Genomic DNA, 12,011 nt, shown 5'->3' on the forward strand with positions numbered 1-12,011 from the left:
CCAAATCAGGAAAATTATATAGTACTACAGGAAGCCTAATCATCATAATCCTTTAAAGTCCTTAGTGGTTTAATTTGCTGAGTGTAAGTAATGCCCTTTACTCCTTGGGAATATATTGAGCACCAAGACAATATTTTGTATCTAAATAATAAATGTACCCATTTGTTCTGTGCACTCTATAGAAATGCAGTTAATATTGCCAAAGGCTAAGCACCCTCTGCTTTTCAGTAAAGTCTTATAGAGCCAAAAGTCTGAAAGAACACTTGAATGTAAACTACACAAATATGAAAGAGGTATTCCCAAATGGCCTGGACACTGTATGAATAAAATTATTGTTCTATGTGGGATTAACTATTAACTTAAAGAACAGAATGAAGGTGCAAGTTGTTTCTTCATTGTGAATTTGTTTTGGTTTATTCAGAATGTTGTTTGTTTCCTTATTTGCATTTAAACCAGAAGCCTTGTAAGTACTAAAATGCATTAAAATTAAAAAACAAAAAGAGCTTTAGATTCTTTTTTTACCCTTAAAAATTTATTTTAATTAAGAACAAACAGCTGAGAAATCCTTTTTTTGCACAAAGCTTCATTTTTTAAGTAATCAGAGGATTAATAAGAAACCATTATCTGGATGTTGTTACTGAACGCAAACTAGTTGAATATTCAATGTAGTTGCTACAGTTGCAAATTCTGCAAGCTAAATGAGAATATTTTATATGTGCACAGCCCAAAGATTAAAAATGCCAAGATCAGGAAATTAAAAAAACATTTTCTGCACATTATATTATTGTATGCACGACTCTTTTAATCTATGTATTTTTTGTCGTGCAGACAAAAAGGAGTAGTAAAATGATTGCTGTAAGTCACACTACAATTGTGAGTGAAACTATTGTAAATACTTTTCTGTGTTCTGTATATACAATTATCAAAAAGCTTTTCCATTACTCATATACTTTCCTGAGACTGGATTTTAAGAAAGTAGAGAAAATCTAGAAGTGCCAGTCTGTCTGTTTTGAAACCTGCTTTGCCATTTGAAATTTCATAGCATCTAGAAAAGTTCCCTGTGACTGTTAGGAGATATTTTATGTTTTGGCCATGCATGTACATCTTTGTTGTAATTTTTTGTTTCAGTTTCTGTAGCCACATTTCGTGCTTCAGAAGTAATCAATGAAGATTTAATTCTTGAAGCTACTTTAAATATTTTTAGTTGAAAAACTTTTAGTATGAATCATACAATTTCATATTTTACACTTCTCTTATGAAACAACCCCAAAAAAACCTGAAGATCAAACCACAAATGTTAACAGTTGCTGTCACTCACACTACCTTTGCCTTTGAAAAACAAGGTTCAGCTCCTTTTTTTGAAGCTGGACCTGCCTGGTTCTTAATGATCCTAATACTTATTAGCATTTAGCTTAACTGAAAAGAAGATGTATTTGGGGTTAAGGCATTAGCTTAGCTTACAGAATTTGTGTTTCAGTTCTCTATCAAGTTTTTATGGTTCATGTTTCTGAGACTTCTTTCCTGACACCTAATGGCTAGAAGAAAAATTTTAGTGAAACAAAGCATCTGTAAATCATTAGAAGAACTAAAACTCTTCAAATATAATGAGTGCTTTGACAAGTGCTTTTGGCAGCACTGAAGACCTCGGGAAGGAAGACCTTGTCCTCTTCTGGCTGCACTGCTCTGAGATGCCAGAGCTTTCCTTGCTCTGCTCAGTGGTATCTGCAGAGGTGCTGAGCTCTGGGGAGGATGGTGGGGAATTGCCAAGTGGGGCTTTTCCCTTACACTTATCTACCAGGTCCAGAAATGCTTTGTGTGTGTGTTGCATACCTTAATAATGTACAACTCTGTAAAAATATATTTCTACTTGTGTATGATGATATCTATTTTTAACTTTCATTTTTAAACGTATACAGAGAGAATAGCTGTGTATTTTAATTAAGTTTTGATGAAAAAAATTACTTGCCTAGATGATCCATAAAATACTAAGAAAAAATTAAAGACTTAGCTAGCTTTTCCTGTGAGAAGTAGTTAGTCATTTCCTGGTGCAAAGAATAACAAAATCACTGACTTTCCTATTATCTTGGCTCATTTTTGTTCGATGCCAGGTGGTTGCTAGAGTTTGACAAATGATTGATTTGGTTTCAAAGGGTGCTTGAATTGCACAAAGCATTTTTCATATTAGAAAAGACATGGTCATTTTTTTTCCCAGGTTTTAAGATTTATTGCCTTGCACAAGTGTTGTAAATTAGTTTGTTTGCTATTTATTTTCTCTGGATTGCTGTAATTCATGTCATTAGTTGAAGGGCAAATTTTACAGATGGTTGGAGGGATGGCCTTTTAAGCATACACCCTTTCATATTTATTTATTTTTTAAACACTGCTACAGGACTGCAAGTCAGATGGGTAGATTGCTACTTCCCATTTACTCACCCTTCCTTTGAGATGGAGATCAACTTCCAAGGAGAATGGATGGAGGTCCTGGGCTGTGGGGTCATGGAGCAGCAGCTTGTTAACTCAGGTACTGAAACTCCTTTACTTCATTGACATCTCTGTTAGCAAGCACTTCCAGCATGATCAGCTTCACAGCCTGGAATGCCCCTTCTACCCTGGTGAGCTCAGACATCTCCGCCTGGCAGCTGCCACAAAAACTCCTCAGGTGGAATGCAGCCCTCACATGCTGTGATTTGAGGGTAGCAACTGAGCAAGTGATCTGAAGCCTGCAAACAGAAGGCTTGCCTTTTGTTGTGTGCAGTAAGGAGAAAGAGGGATGTCAGCTTTAAAAGAGAACCTGCAAGTTAGGGTATTCAGAGTTTTTTTTCTTTCCCAAGAGATGTCAAGTGCATTCTTAGTAATGACTTAAAAGTATCAATAGCAAATAACGTCCCTAAATATTTGGAATATCAAAATGCTCCTCTGTATCCAAAGCATAGAAAGAGGAATGTGATATCTTTCATATTGCTGTTTGGTCACTGGGTAAATGGTGGGTAGTTTTTTTCTTTTATTGCTTTTCTCCTCAAGTTGGCTATTTATGAGGTTGTAAGTTGCATTAAAAGCAAAATAATTTATTTTAATAGAAATTATTATAGGGTAATGTCACCTGACCATTTTGCTTTCTAAAACTGACACAGAAGGAAGGAAAGGAGAAATTAGTGGACATTTTCTAAATACTTTTTATCTGGAGAATTTTGCATGCTTGCTTTTTTGTTTACTGAGGATAGGGAATTATTAGGAAGCACAGGACAGTGTACATGTACACAGTTTTGTTCAGTGTCTTCCAGTACTATTTATTAGGTATGTGAGCCTTTTGGAATATGACCTGTGTAATTCCAGCAAGTGGGCTTTCAGATAACCAACGAAACAGTCAGTTGGTTTTTTTTTTTCCCATTGGTTTGCTAAGGTGTTTTTGTGTTTTCATGTGCTCTAAATTCTTCCTGTTGAAGACCAAGTATGATAAGTATGAATTACTTAATTTTGGCACCATTTACTTGGCACAGCTTGTTTTCCTCAAAGTTTGCTTGCATTTTAATGTGATCATTTTCCTTTTAGAAAGATATCCTCTTCCAGAGTTTCCCCACAATGAATTAATGATTTATGCTAATGTTCTCTCAGGTTATTATCTTCGTAGTGTGGTAAATGCAATACAGCTTCTAATCAGTCTCGGAAGTGAAAGCCTGCTGTGTAATATTGTTTCCATTTGATGTAACACACCAATGTCCAGGATTTTTGCTTTAAAAGCTTTTATGTTGCTCAACTCTTATGATTAGGATCCTCTAATGGGTGTGAAAAGAGCTAAACTGTGTCCCTAAACAATTATTGTATACATTTGTGTGTGTGTGAATGGATGTACATGAAACACCAGAGGTTTCTGTAGCACTTTTTTTTTTTTTTTGCAGTGTTCTTATGCGTGGGCTTCCATAACACTTTCTCACCCTTGAGATTTCACATATTTAAAATGTTAAACCAGATCAGGATTTTCCAAGGGAGAACAGCCAGTCTAATTTTTAGTCATTCACTGGGGAATGGATCTAGTCTTCTGGACCATTCAGATTTTCCATGTTAGCAGCAAGCAAGGTTTCTGTTGTCTTGGTGTCTAGATGAGTAAGTATAATTTACTAACGGCTGCAAGTACCATCTTCATTAAAGCAAATTTAGCTATTGATTATTTTTTAAAAGTTGTTTGCATTCAGGAAAGTCTTCTACAACAACAAACAAAGGAAGAATATGGTGTTATTTACTATTTTCTAATAGTTATAGTATTTCTAACAGTGATGCTATTTTAAAAGAAAAACAGAAATCCAGTTACAGTGTTTTTATGAATCTTTAAAAGAATGTGCACTACTGCAAAAATGCACTGAATTATAAGGTATGATGTTACATGTTCCCCTAAGGCTGATGGTGTTTAACTTCCTGGTTTTATGTGCTTTCTTTTTTATTTTTATCACTGAATATGTAACTTAAATAGGAGTGCTGTGTATGAATTTCAAAAAAGAAAAGTGGTTTTGTTCTAGCTAATCCTGGGAAAAAATACAGAAACTTTGCAGTATATGAGAAAGTACTCCCAGTTTTAGGTCCATGATGTGTATACAAGGAAATTTTGTGGTTCACTAGAGCTAATTTCAATTAACAGCACCCAGGGTATGTATTTCTGTACTTCCAGAGTTTGTATCTAAGATTTGCTGGTATTCATTGGTAGGTGCCCAAGTTCCAAGTCTTTATGGAGTTGTACAATTCAAACCTTTGAATACAGGACATTGCTTGCTCAGAGGCTGTGATCACTTAGTGTTGCTTAGTAACTGTGAAATTGGAAGCAGGGTGTGATCCTTTGCTGATGGAAATCAATGGCAATGTTCTCAGTGCTCAGTGTTGCAGAATATGTTAGCTGAGGATGGAAGCAAATAAATGGAACTGAAGTTTACATAAAACCCATGAAAATATAAGCCAAATAATTTAAAAATAAAACCAAACCCAAACACTCTCCCTCCCACCCCAAAACAAACCCAAACCCACAAACAACAAAAAGACAACAATTCCATAATTTTTTTGGTAAAACTCCTCATGATGTTTATAACTCCTGAGGTATACTATAAAATAATGTTAAGGTGGCACACCAGATCCAACCTCAAGTCCAAGGCATTACTGTATCCAGACGATTTCCCAAGCCAGTGCCTACAGGTGAGTAGAACGGGCATGGTTATACTGATCCTTCCCTGATACGCTCCTACAGCTGTGTTGTTCCCGAGCTGAAAATGGTATGTATGCTTTCAGTAGTCATTGTGGGATTTTCTTTCATTCATTTGTTGAAATGTTTGAGTCCTAGTAAACCTCTCCTCTCTGCAACGTCTTAAATTGCCTAACTTGCATGAGGAATCACTTCTTTTGTGTTCTAACCAACAACTTGGAGATACAGTTAGAGCTTTTCTGTCATTCAAGAAGAGTTAGTGAGTCTCTCTCTTTTTCCTTGTTTAAGCCACTCAATATTTGTTTAGATTTCAGTTCTAGGTCTTGTCACTGACTTCTTTCCAAGCCAAAGAGTGCTGATCAGACAGTCCCTCCCTATGTGTGAGCCTATCCGTGTGTTCAGTCATGATCACTCCTGCCTGCACGTTCTCCAGGCTTCTTTTCTTCATTTTTTCCTTTTCTTATAATTCTTAATACTAATTTTGCTGTGTTGAGCTTTAATGAGCCTTGAGTTAAAAAAAAAAAAAAAAAAAAAAAAAGGGAGGTTTTGGGATGATGACTGCTGCAGATAATGGCTTTTGATTGCTAGTAGATGGTTGAAGCATCCTGGCACACAGCCAGACAGCTCTGGGGGCAGCTCAGGTTGAGGTCTCATTTCCTAAAATTATGAATCATGAGGGCTGCTATATTTACAGTACCAGTAAGAGGAATTGGTAGAACTTTCCTGCTGTATGCAGATTTTTCTACCTTTCACATCAGAAATTAACAGTGATATTTACAGTCTTGTGAAACTGATTTTATTCATTTGTGGGATTTTTAAATTTTATATTTTATTGTCATCTTAAAAGGAGGAGGAACTTGTGTAGGGGTTTGGAAGAGGAAATGTCAGCTGAATTTATAGCAAAGGTACTTGTCCTAGATTCTTGTTCATTTTATGAGTATTTCTAATAGAGGAAAAATTGCTAACCCTGTCTAAACATAATTTTGTGAGTATTTTTAATAGAGGAAAAATTTCTAACCCTGCCTTAATATCTTCATTAAAACTGTTGAACATGACAAAAGGAGTTTGTTATGAGTTCTTCAAATCATTATTTTTGTTTTAAAAGGTGGAGGGTTGTTCTCTATGAAACCTGATTCTTGAAGTGTCTTTGCCATTTGGAATTCCTTTTACAGATCAGTTGCAGGACATATTCCCAAAATTCAAATAGTACTAGGCCCAGGGCTGCCACCTTCAGCCAAATACAAGTCTTAACATGTAGAACTTGTTTGGCTTCAATGGTGCAGTAAATAAATCTTTCTCTTTCTTTACTCATTTATTGAAGTTCATCAAAATTACAATTTGAGTGGAATTAACAACTTTAAAGTTCTTAACTAGTTTGCTCCTTTTTCATTTTGGCAATAGGATTATCAGTCTGGACAGTTCTCAATGGGCAGCAGGTTAACAGAAGAATTATGTCAATGTTACCTTGCAGGCACAGGACTTTTTTTTTAAATTTTTGAATATGTTCTTAAATTAAATTCTTAAATGAAATATTAGTTATGAGCGAGTTAGGTTCATATATCAAGCAGCAGGAGGTATTTTGGACAAGGGGAAATCTAATCTCTTTCATCTGTCTTTTTTTTTTTTTTCCTGCTCAGCTCTTGCCTGGTAAATGACATTAAAATGTTTGAGCAGATGGTGCATGTGGCTTCAGTCGTGTGCCGGCCCATGTTCTGTCTCTGCTAACAGCTCTCTGTGGGGACCTGGAAATAGTTAATGCTGTATGTGTTTGTATGGATGCAGTGTAGAAGGGTAAATACAATGAATTTAAAATACATGCCTGAAACCCCGCAAAGTGAAATTAAAGTTACAGAGGTATTGGTGTATCAAACACCTGGGGCCTCCCAAGAGCATGAGACAAAACTGTTGGATGGACTGGTTCTTCCCACAGGAGCACCCAAAGTGATTTAAATCTGCTGCATAAGCTTCACAGCTCCGCATCCCAAATCTCTCAGGGGTCAATTTAGGTCACTGTCCGTCTCCTGTACAACCACACTGCTGGAGTATCCCGACTCTCCCAGCCCTTCCCGTGCTTACTGCCCTGAGACCACGCTGAGCCTCGCCTGTGGGCTGGAGCTGAGCTGCACCAGAGGCTGACACGCGTGCACACTGCAGGCATGTGGGCATGCTAAAAGGAGCTTTCCTCCTACTGTCCTTCGAAACTCAATGGAGAATGAAAGTCTTCCAGTCACATGGACATTTCCTTCAGAATATGTGGAGCTTTTTGGATCAATCTGCTGGGCAACCTCTTTCTATGTCTGACTGCAGGGGGAGCAGAGTCTCCCAATTTAGGCAGGTTCCTGAAGGTAAAGTTAGCATCTAATGAAATTACGCTGTCTCATGAAAAAATATTAGTGAGAAATTAGGAAGTTTTGTTGACTTCCCAAGGGTTGCCTGTTGAAGAAACTGATGTTGAATCGAAGCTTTATATCTCAGTCACCTTTGTCTCCCTCAATCCTAGTGATTTACATTTGCACATATATACACACACATGTGTGTATATGTATAAAAATAAATACAGAATGAGACAAATAAAAGAAATTGATCAATTAAATGCAGAGTGAGGGATATTTGGCCTGCTTTAATTTTGATGTGTGGTTTTCTACACACACACACCCCCACCCAGTGTAAATCAGAAAAACTAATTGTCACATCTGGCTAAGTTCAGAGGCCTGTTGAGCTGGCAGCCACTGAAATTTTGGATTGATCAGATGTGGAGCTGGTGTGGAGTTGTGGGCTTTTGGAGGAAGATGTGATTGAATTTTTATCTCTGTTCTTCAGATGTCATACAGATACCCACAAATGTATGGATGTGGCACATCCAGAGATGTGTGTACCTAAGACAATGCTGATAATTTTATAAGAGAAGAAGTAATAGGACAGAGGATCTATTTTCCCTAAAAATCTGTGGTGTTCCACCCAGTCTGTATGAGGAGAGGAGCTGTGATTGTAGTCACCTGGGTGGCTACCAGCAAAACATGTATCTTAAATAGTTTATATAAGGCCCAGTCATGTAAGTTGAGGAATGTGGAGTGGCAATTAGATGTTCTTAGTTGACTACCACATCTCTTCACTGTAAAGGAATCATCCATAGAAAGTGACAGCAGAAATACTGGCCACTTTCTTAGCATCTTCAGACTAACAATTAGTGCCTCTCTCCTTTGTGACTGCAAACATAACTGGTGGTTCACTAGGCATCCCAGTCCTGCAAAGGGAGTAGATATGGCACTACTACATATTTACACATGGGCTGACCTGTACCTTGGGATTTAAATTTTGGCAGGATTATATCTGGACTCTTAAGACTTTAAAGGCTCAAGTTTCTAAAGAGCGGATATTTTAAAATTGAGATGACTCATATAGAGAAGTTGTTTCTTTTAACTCCTTTCTACTCAAAAAAGAAATTGAAGGGGGTTTATTTCTTGTGTTTGTATGAAGATTACTTTTTGGGATTGATTTTATTTTGATGTCTTTTGAACTGATTGGAAGGAAGTCCCAAGTCTTGCCTTGATAAGTAATCCAAAACACAGAAATTAGTTAAACAGAGGTGATGCTCATGTCAAAGGGTGCATTGTTTTATTTATTTGTTTATCTTGTTCTGTTATCTCTGGCTGCACCACCTGGTCTGATGTGTGTGGTGTGTTACAAAGTTAAATCTTGACTCTGCCCTTCCCTTTTCCTTGTCAAGATAATTAACCTGTTGTTTTCTACTTCGTTTACAACTGTTTTTAAAGCTGGTTTTTTTTCATGAAGTTTTTCATATAGAAGGAACCCATAACAGTTTTGAAAAGTTGCTTTCTCTTATTCTATTATCTTTGACAGATTCATTATCTGTGTTAAAGTTGGGATTCTTCAAAAGAATTAATATAAGCTTGCTTGCAATCTGTAGTGCTTGTATATATTGAATAAATAGAGTATTCCACTTTATGACAATTCTATTATACCTATTCCCAGGAAATGTGTTATTTGTTTACAGGGATATCTTGTGGAAGAAAAAGGATAGGATTGATTCTTGGAAGTAAGTAGTTATTATAAAACTTGGATGGCCATTCAAGTTTGTTGTTTTACATAATTTTTCTATCTTAGTGTTAAGAGTAGTAATGCCAGTAGATTTAGAGGGTAATTTCCCTTTCATGGTGCCAGAATACATTTTTAGTTAGTTCCTTATTTTCACAATTTAAGAAATTATATTGCCTTCACGCTTCATTTTCTCCTGCATGAAAATCTACGTGACAAAGGGTTAACTCAGTCTAACACAAACTTTGAAATCAGCAGGAGTGTTTATTTGACTGACTGGTGCATCTTTCCATTAAGTGAATAAGAGCTCCCCTCAATGTATGTGAGGCTTATTTTAGTCCATTTGAAATCTAGAAAAGAAAAAGAGATAGGCAGTTCCACTTTCCAAAGTTTCTGTAGCTTTTGAAGCAGTTTGCCCATGTGTATGTATTGCTTCTCCTTCCCTTAAGTTTTTTAATCAAAAGTAAATTAAAGGTTTAGTAATTTACTATTATTTGTCTCCTTGGGATCCTGCATGATGATTAGAGCACCACACACAAGAGAAGGCTAAATAATGATGAATATAGTTTATTAAGCAGCTCCCAAGTAAAAGAAAGTGGTACTCTCAGAAACCTTGAAGAGCGACAATTTATGGCACAGAAATTGTGCTTCTCTTGGCTTTATTTATGCAAATGAAAATACATCTAAATAATACTATTGAATTACTACACTGTTATATGGTGAATGCTGAATGTTTTTAATCAGCCAGGAGTTGATTCAATGAGCCGAGTATAATTCCTCATCAGGCTAGGATACCCTCTGGGTGTTTTTGTTGTGTTGCAATATTCATCTTTGCTGTTCCCAGGACATTTACCAGGACTACCCAGCTGAGGCTGGAAAAGAGATTTTACAGGCCTGTCTCTAACTGTTTCTGATTCTGATATATGAAGCTCAATTGAGACAGATTCAGTTCAGCTGAGATTAGATCAAACAGATCACAAATGCAATCTTGATTTCTCATTTCGGGGGCGGGGGAGGCTTTGGATAGGATACTTCTGTTGTGCCTCACTTCTTGTCTTTGAGGCTGGTAGTTGGTGAGAGGAATAGGTGAATGCAGATCTCCTGCTGGAGCTGAACATGCACCTCTTTCCCCTCTCTGCTCTGCTGGTGTACTTAGAAAATAGCAATCCAGTGGCAGTGTGTGTGGGTGTTCAGCCTTCAGAATTCCATGCCATTTATCAGAGTGATGCGTGAGGCTCCCGTCTTTCGAGGACAAAGGGTGGGGAAGGGAAAACCCAAGCATGTCACATAGTTGAAAGAGTGTGGCAGCTTTCTAGTGCTGACAGCCTGGCTGTGGCAGCAGTCCAGGCTGAGCCAGTGGCACCAATCTCTCATGGCTCATTCTGGCTGGAGTCTGAGAAGATTGGATAGCCCAGCTGTCCGTGTGCCAGTGCATACTGATCCACTGCTGACCGCACAGGCGAGCCTTGGCTGGGGACCGCTGTTTGAATTGCGTGTGAGCAAACACAGAGCAGCTCAAGAGCCAGGGTAGGGGCACTGCTTCTCTGTCATTACTGCCTGCCAACAGAAGAACCTTGCATGCTGTTTAAGCTCTACCTTTGTAGAAATATTTTTCAGCCCCACCGGTGTCGTTTCTGCTTGGATTACAAAGACTACCTTAGCTTCAGTTTTGGTTGGGCTTCAACTTCAGACACACAGATTTACTTTCCCATTCAGCATTCATAAACAGAAAGTGACTACAAGCAGTAGAGAGGATAAAATCTACAGTATGTGAATGAAAAGGTGTCCAGAAGGTGATAATGCTGTGATGGATAATAATTTTCCCAGAAGTAAGGAAAGAATCTAGATCAGGTTTGACACTTCCATGCTGCTGGAAGGCAACTGCAGCACAGCTACAGAGAGGAGACAGCCCATTCCAGGCATTGTACCAGCTGGTTTAGGCAGGATTTGCTGGTGTACCCAAAAGGAATCAGGGAAAAATCTCAGCCATTATTAACACTTTTCCCCATGGGAATAACTTGACAGATTACTAATAGTTATTAAAGCAATATCTCTTTTTCCTGAACAGAATGGATATCATAAATTATGTATTCTGATGACTCTGAAGTAAGCATCAGTAATAAGTTTGATCCTAAATACCATGGCAGAGTCCAAGGAAACTTTTGTATGTAACAACAAATGGAATTTATTAGGAAATCATGGAAGTAATCTTGTGCCTAATTTTCCTTTTTCTCATTTCTGGTAGGGGAGGCCAGATGAAGAGTGGAAGGGGGGAAAGTGCTTGTTTTCTTACTTTTGAGGTAATTGGGATTTAAAAACTTTAGCTGAATATTTGATAATCTAGTCAAATTCTGTATTCTCCAGGTGAAGATGTTGGCTTTATCAAAGGAAAAAAAAAAAAAAGAAAAAAAAAGACCCTGATAAAATGATAAAAAACCCATAAACTGGTGGCTGCAGTTTTAGAGAAGTTCAACTCCTCACCCTGCAATAACTTTTATTTCTCCTTTATCTTAAAATTGTGGGGAGACTGGAAAAAGTAACAAAAGAATGTGTTTTACAGCCCTGAAGTTTTTCATTCAAAAGTACCAGTCTTCTTTATTCTAATGACAGAGATTGTCACTGACATGGTAATTCAGAGCTTTTTCTGATTTTTTGTGTTTGTTTTTTTTTTTTTAAAGAATTTATTTTTTAGAACAGTGATTGACATGAAATAGCAGTGGGGATTATAACAGAAGAAAAGTTAGTAGGATCTATTTAAATAAGGCAAGAGACT

The 12,011-nt window shown here is 37.3% G+C and overlaps 1 protein-coding gene across 30 annotated transcripts in view; it reads left to right on the forward strand.

The window, feature by feature from the left end:
• FARS2 (phenylalanyl-tRNA synthetase 2, mitochondrial) overlaps nucleotides 1-12,011 on the forward strand; it is a 229,039-nt gene that overhangs the window by 68,689 nt on the left and 148,339 nt on the right. For 28 of the 30 annotated variants that reach the window (XR_014953326.1, XR_014953324.1, XR_014953325.1 and 25 more), the window contains one exon: nucleotides 2,390-2,521. The exons of the other annotated variants lie outside the window; for them this stretch is intronic. Coding sequence is in view for 20 of the 28 variants with exons in the window: in XM_085573472.1 (XP_085429598.1) it covers nucleotides 2,390-2,521 (132 nt within the window). In the remaining 8 variants the exon portion in view is untranslated. The remainder of the gene's footprint in view (nucleotides 1-2,389; nucleotides 2,522-12,011) is intronic. 30 annotated transcript variants of the gene reach the window in all.

This window comes from Lonchura striata, chromosome 2 (assembly GCF_050655825.1).
Source record: "Lonchura striata isolate lonStrDom1 chromosome 2, ASM5065582v1, whole genome shotgun sequence".
NCBI lineage: Eukaryota > Metazoa > Chordata > Aves > Passeriformes > Estrildidae > Lonchura > Lonchura striata.